Raw genomic sequence first — 7,568 nt, forward strand, 5'->3', positions numbered from 1 at the left:
TCTGTCCTCGGTTGCAAACACTCACTACTGAGTTCCAAACTGCACCTGGATGCAACGTCAGCACAAGAACTGTTCGTCGGGAGCTTCATGAAATGGGTTTCCATGGCCGAGTAGCAGCACACAAATCTAAGATCACCATGCGCCAATGCCAAGCGTCGGTTGGAGTGGTATAAAGCTCGCTGCCTTTGGACTCTGGAGCAGTGGAAACGAGTTCTCTGGAGTGATGAATCACGCTTCACCATCTGGCAGTCAGACGGATGAATCTGGGTTTGGCGGATGCCTGGGGAACGCCACCTGCCCCAATGTATAGTGCCAACTGTAAAGTTTGGTGGAGGAATAATGGTCTGGGGCTGTTCATGGTTCGAGCTATGCCCCTCTTAACGCTACTGCACACAATGACATTCCATGCGATTCTGTTTCCAACTTTGGGGCAACAGTTTGGGGAAGGCCCTTTCCTGTTTCAGCATGACAATGCCCCGTGCACAAAGCAAAGTCCATACAGAAATGGTTTGTCGAGATCGGTGTGGAAGAACTTAACTGGCCTGCAAAGGGCCCTGACCTCAACCCCATCGAACACCTTTGGATGATTTGGAACGCCGACTGCGAGCCAGGCCTAATCGCCCAACATCAGTGCCCAACCTCATTAATGCTCTTGTGGCTGAATGGAAGCAAGTCCCTGCAGCAATGTTCCAACATCTAGTGGAAAGCCTTCCCAGAAGAGTGGAGGCTGTTACAGATGCAAAGAGGGGACCAACTCCATATTAATGCCCATGATTTTGTAATGAGATGTTCAATGAGCAGGTGTCCACATACTTTTGTCCTTGTGTGTGTATATATATATATATATATAATGATTTTAGTAAAAAAAAAAGGTTTATATATTTGATTTATTAATATTACTATTATGAGGTTTTTTTTCTGCATTGTTGTGAAGGACTCGTAAGTAAGCATTTCACTGCATTTCACCTGTTAACGAAGCATGTGACAATTAAAATGTGATTTTAAACAAAAACAAAGCGTTCTCACCACCCATTTCTGTAAAAAGCTGAGGGATGGGGCTGGAGAAATATAACCTCTCAAATGTGTAGTCTGAGCTATGGATGCAAGGATTGAGCATCCATGATATCAACATTATAGTTTTAACCATGTTCTGAGGCTATATTGTGTTTGTTTATATGTACTTTGTTTACAAATATTGGAGTAAAACAAGCTTATATTTTGGGTTCTGATAGGTTACAACAGTAGAACTAAACTCATGAGGCTAGGTTATATTCTTCAAGAATCAATGGGTACATATCTTTCATTTCTAAGTTCAAAAATGGATATAGCAACTGCAGATTGCTTTAAATACAGGTGCGTAAGTAACTGCCTTTGAGTGTTTTTTAACGAGACGCACAACAGAACCTGTCATTATACAAAGCGCTTGGCTGTAGATACATACAGCAGGTGAGATGAAGAGGCAGAAGCTGGACAGGCCTGGAGGGGCCACACAGTCCAGGCTTTCTCCTCCCCTCACCAGGGGCCTTGTCTGTTCTGTTTCTAAGAGTAAGATTAGAAGAGAAAGCAGCCCATCAGAGTACGTAGAGGAAGTGCTTCTTTCCTAGCAAAATGATATTTGCAGAGTAGAGAAACAGCTAATGGGAACACCGTAGGCACTGTGGTTAAAGCTTGAGAAACACACATGATCTTATCAGGTTTTCACATGCAAGCCCACAGCAAGACGGGGCTATGGACAGCGGAGAGAGTAAGGGCAAGGTAGAACATATAGAAATACTACACTTCGAACATGCACCCACTGTTTCAAGTGACAACTGGTAGGAAGCAATCCTAACTTTTACGTGTCGCATTGTGTTTACACTCTTAACTTCAAGTGCACTCACGTTATACACAACCTCAACTTAACTCTAACAACTAGTCATTGTCGATAATATACAAGCCCCAAAACACAGTCCACAATAGCCACTGTGGTAATCTAAGCTGATAGCCATGACAGACCAGGTGAATCAGGGAGAAAGCTATGATCTCTTATTGATGCCACTTGTTAAATCCACTTCAATCAGTGAAGTTGAAGGGAAGGAGACAGGTTAAAGAAGGACTGTTAAACCTTGAGGCAATTGAGACATGGATTGCGTATGTGTGCCATTCAGAGCGTGAATGGGCAAGACAAAATATTTAAGTGCCAGGCGCAGCGACGCTGCTGGGTTTTTCATGCTCAATAGTTTCCCATGTGTATCGAGAATGGTCCACCACCCAAAGGACATTGTAACGCCCTGGCCATAGAGAGGGGTTTTTGTTCTTTATTTTGGTTAGGCCAGGGTGTTACATTGGGTGGGCGTTCTATGCTCTTTTTCTATGTTGGTTTGTTTTGTTGATTTTGGCCGTGTGGCTTCCAATCAGGCACAGCTGTAGAGTGTTGTTGCTGATTGGGAGTCACACATAAGTGCCTGTTTTTCCGTTGGGGTTTTGTGGGTAATTGTTTCTGTTAGTGTTTTGCACCTGACAGGACTGTTTGGCTGTCGGTTTTCTTATTTTTGTATAGTGTTCTTTCGTCTATTAAATATTCAATGATGAACACTAACTCCGCTGCACCTTGGTCTACTCTCTCTCACGACAGCCGTTACAGACATCCAGCCAACTTGACACAACTGTGGGAAGCATTGGAGTCTACATCGGCCAGCATCCCTGTGAATGCTTTCGACATCTTGTAGAGTCCATGCCTCAACAAATTGAGGCTGTTCTGAGGGAAAAGGGGATGCAACTCAATATTAGGAAGGTGTTCCTAATGTTTTTCACGCTCAGTGTATATGAACTACACTGGGGTCAGATTAAACACGTGGATACCAACAATGCCAGTCTCCTCCTCCTTTCACAAAGAAAAGTCCCTGCCCACGGGAGGGAAACCTAACCCCCTCTCTCTCGCTCTCTCTCTCTCTCTTCCTCTCTCTCTCTCTCTCTCTCTTCCTCTCTCTCTCTCTTCCTCTCTCTCTCTTCCTCTCTCTCTCCCTCTGGTTGCGGCAGTTGGCTTTTACTGGCCCATTGTTCTGGAATCCACCAAGTTCCGGAGTCTCTGCTCACAGAGGGGCTCAGGATCACACAGCTCCCGCCCCTGGGCGCCAGACCGTGCCTGTCGCTCACCTGCCCGCCTGCCCGCCCGCCCTCACTCACACACACGTCTATGGAGAGCATAGCACAACAACAAAAAACATACCATTGCTCCAGGAGACTATGAGAATGCTGTGTAAGACAGGATTTAGTTCTATAGTTTAAGCAAAGCTTCTGTCCTTTTTCATGTGAGCCTAATCACTCATCACCAGCGTACAGCCTTTCAGAGGAAGATTCATTAAAAAAACACAGTTTGTTCAGCCTTTTAGGAACCCTATTTTTCTTCTCTCCTTTCTCTCTACAGTAACGAACGTCCCTGTTCAGGGTCTTTCTTAACACTGCTGCTGATAACTTTTGACAAATCACTAAATTAGGGGCTCACGTGTAAAAACACCTGCTAGTCTTTTCACAATGTTTGGGTGGAGACTACAGTGATACAAATGACCCAATGATTATAACCACCATTTCACCACAGCCTGTCATGCACTGGCTGTCAATCAGCAGTGGTCCCACCCACCCATAAGACCTCCAGTTAAACATGTTGAGGGTGAGACAGGAGCCTCAGCTGCCCCCCCCCCCCCCCCCAGCCCTCTCATCCTATAGCATCATCAGAGGAGGAGGAGAAAAGATGAGACAAGTGAAAGGGAGAGGAGAGGAGGAGCAAGACAAGAGCTGAGCCTTGTCTGTGATCAGCCTGGCCCTTTTACCCACTCATGTAGAGCAATTAACCTAGTCTGGCCCATGACCTGAGGGGATGGAAATGAACCCTGACCTCCAGGAGGTCACTCTGTATCTCTATAATGACAGGCTGCTGGGTAGACAACACTCATAGGTAGAATACTCTAACAAAGACCTGTCCTCAGCTGAAGGTTTAAATAAAGCTTCAACATGTTAGGAAGAGCAACAACAAACTGCATAACCCCTATGGCAAACATGAATCAGTTGGTATATGGGCCTATAGATTAAAAACTGGACACAATCAAATCAATCAGGTACCATTATGATGTGATCTAAATGCCAGAGGGAATCTCTTTTTCTGAGAACTTTGTTGTGCCCTATTAACCACTAATCCCACCCTATCACCCCTCATACTCACACACACACGCACGCACGCACGCACGCACGCACGCACACACACACACACACACACACACACACACACACACACACACACACACACACAGTGATGCTGTCCTAGGGGGGTATGGATTGTCTCTATTTGCGGATTCAGCTGGGCTGTTTTAAGAGGACCATAAACAGAGTTGATGGTTAGCCTCCCCACAGCGCAGAGTGCCTCCCAGGGACCTCCAACACCACCCAGGAAGGTCCGGAGGGGAATTTAACACCAAGAACAGTTGCCTGGTTTTGAACAGGGAAGTAACCTCCAAAGAAGAGAGGAAATCCCCCAAAAGAAGCAGGCTGTCTTGTCTCAGAGCTGGAGACAGTAAACAACCCTCTGCCTCCCTCTTTGTCCCAACCATCAGCCATGTACAGCATCTGTCCATTTGTTTGAATTATGAACGCTTGAGGTACACACATTTCGCTGTGATTGTAACGTATAAAGTCTGCATCACAAGTTCACAACACATCTACTCAACAAAGACACAACCACAGAGCAGTTCTCAACTCATGCCCTTTTTCATTGCATCATTAAGCTGTTGGTTGGCATACGAATATGTTCATTGCCTTCAAAGCACTGTGCACAAGGCTACTTACCACATATGAACATTACCAGTGACGCGTGCATGGTTTTATGTTCATGGGTCAGTCCTCTTTGACTTGTACAGTAGATTCAGCCTGAAAATGTTACGTAGAAATAGCCTGGTATGAATAATGTCACACGTTAACTCAATCAATAAAAAAAGACGGAGCTGTTTTGATTCTGCACTTATTTATTTAAAAAAGAAAACTACTTTAAAAAACTGATACGGCATTAGAATATAACGTTTGCTGGTTGGAAAGTAGGTTTAATATCATAGTTAAACTATAATAAACAATGTCAGAGAGATTAAAAAAAAAAAAAGACACTTACACTTTAATATTAGTAGGTTTGATCCCCCTGTCTTTTAAATCAACACGAATCCATACGATTCCCCCTGTTTCATTTGATGCGAGGCTGAGCGGAGTTAGCAGTATTATCTGAAGTCTGACCACCGCTCTCCAAAGTATTTGATATCTGATGACCACTCTCCAAAATTCTGTCCCGAGTCTCGTTTGATGGAAACTCCGCAACGGAGCCTCGTTTCGTAGGAATGGACCCTAGAGCGCTTCTGACTGCTTATTGTGGTGTAATAACATCAAAGCAAAATCCACTATTATACGTTTTTAACATTAATTATGACTACGATCAACATAAACATTGTTAATACGGGAATCGCTGACTAGACTCGATGCTGCATAAACGTGTGACTTTGATCAAATCAAAAGCGAAGATTCAGATAATAATTTTGCCATGATTGATACACATATAATGACAGTAGACTCAGATGCATTTAGCTGCCGAGCCTGTACCTTGAAGAAGTTAGTGAAGTTAATTCAAGAAGTGTGTAAAGTCCACCACCGGTTTTCAGAAGACCCTAGTGTCTGTCAGAGAGAATAGATGTGCGCCTTGGAAACAGGAATGCGCGCTCAGGGGAGAACGGATTAGGTTCCCTTTGATTGCTTCAGTGAACAATCCATGCTGCGCACATAACCACCTACCACACTTACCATCCCACTCTTCGCAGGCTCTAAAAAAGCAGATGTTTCCAGTTTTCAGGGATACAGTATTTTTCAACCTAACTTGTTTCCCCTGAAAAAAACCGAGGTGGGGATTCCGCTCAGGTGTCTTGTTAGGCCTACTATGTTAGGTTAACCATCACCAGACCATGCTCCTTCACAACAACAGGTGGTTGGGAAAAAAATCCTGTTCATTTGGTTGTAATTCCTACAGGCATTTTAATGAATTGGAACATGTTTTCAGACAGAAAACAACATTGCATCTTATGATTACACATGTTATATATCTCTATTAGGCTATTCGATTTTCATAATGGTTAAACGACATACAGTGTATGTAACAATGTTAGCACATCCTGAAACATGCCTACGGATAAATTGTGAACTTGTGATGTTACATTCGCTCTCTGTGGACAGTCAAGCTTTTTATTTTACCCCCTAAACCTGGGACTAGTGGCGCGCATCGTTCTCTCGCTCTCTCTCAGGACTGGGTGAGGGAAAGAATTTTCACTCAATGCGCACAATGAATGCACACTGAACGTTAAGACGCACACACAGTTGAGGTAGGTAGAAGCCACAATGCATTCTCACAACGTAGCAAGGGAGAAGCAACCTACAAAAAGCCCCAACCAACATATGATGTTAACTAACACAAAGAATGAAACAAACAAAGGCTGGCCGAAAGGCTTCTGGCCTCACCTCAACAAGAAAAAAATCCTCCTCTTACAAAAATCCTGATTGCCCACACCTGAGTAATTATCAAGGCTTTCTGGCAGAGCACATCCTCTGCTGCCCCCTGGGAATGAAGGGGTAATACTCATTACACATGAGTATGTTGTCCATCTATGTGCCTAAACTACATATCATAACATGCCCAACAAAAAACTTCAACATTATATCAAATGTATATTTATTTTTCATAGATGTCTGTTTCAATTATACATCAATGGGGCTGAAATTTGTGTAGAACATTTTTTGTTTGTGTGAGTGATTTTTGTGTGTAATGTACAGTATCTCACAAAAGTGAGTACACCCCTCACATTTTTATAAATATTTGAGTATATCTTTTCATGTGACAACACTGAAGAAATGACATTTTACTACAATGTAAAGTAGTGAGTGTACAGCTTGTGTAACACTGTAAATTTGTTGTCCCCTCAAAATAACACAACACACAGCCATTAATGTCTAAACCACTGGCAACAAAAGTGAGTACACCCCTAAGTGAAAATATCCAAATTGGGCCCAAAGTGTCAATATTTTGTGGGGCCGGCATCATTTTCCAGCACTGCCTTAACCCTCTTGGGCATGGAGTTCACCAGAGCTTCACAGGTTGCCACTGGAGTCCTCTTCCACTCCTCCATGACGACATCACGGAGCTGGTGGACGTTTGAGGATGCCCCACAGATGCTCAATAGGGTTTAGGTCTGGAGACATGCTTGGCCAGTCCATCACCTTTACCCTCAGCTTCTTTAGCAAGGCAGTGGTTGTCTTGGAGGTGTGTTTGGGGTCGTTATCATGTTGGAATACTGCGCTGCGGCCCAGTCTCCGAAGGGAGGAGATCATGCTCTGCTTCAGTATGTCACAGTACATGTTGGCATTCATGGTTCCCTCTATGAACTGTAGCTCCCCAGTGCCGGCAGCACTCATGCAGCCCCAGACCATGACACTCCCACCACCATGCTTGACTGTAGGCAAGACACACTTGTCTTTGTACTCCTCACCTGGTTGCCGCCACACACGCTCGA

The 7,568-nt window shown here is 44.1% G+C and overlaps 1 protein-coding gene across 2 annotated transcripts in view; it reads right to left on the reverse strand.

Annotated features, from left to right (window-relative positions):
- The window catches only part of lamb2 (laminin, beta 2 (laminin S)), a 51,626-nt gene extending 46,339 nt beyond the window's left edge, over positions 1-5,287 (reverse strand). Inside the window, exons 1-2 of one of the 2 annotated variants that reach the window (XM_029719549.1) lie at positions 5,135-5,287; positions 4,819-4,899 (exon numbers count right to left, since the gene is read on the reverse strand). In XM_029719549.1, coding sequence (XP_029575409.1) covers positions 4,819-4,849 — 31 coding nt within the window. In that variant the 5' untranslated portion in view covers positions 4,850-4,899; positions 5,135-5,287. The remainder of the gene's footprint in view (positions 1-4,818; positions 4,900-5,134) is intronic. The other variant, XM_029719550.1, reaches the window with a different exon arrangement.
- Between the last annotated feature and the right edge of the window lie 2,281 nt (positions 5,288-7,568).

The sequence above is a fragment of the Salmo trutta genome, chromosome 28 (assembly GCF_901001165.1).
Source record: "Salmo trutta chromosome 28, fSalTru1.1, whole genome shotgun sequence".
Lineage (NCBI taxonomy): Eukaryota > Metazoa > Chordata > Actinopteri > Salmoniformes > Salmonidae > Salmo > Salmo trutta.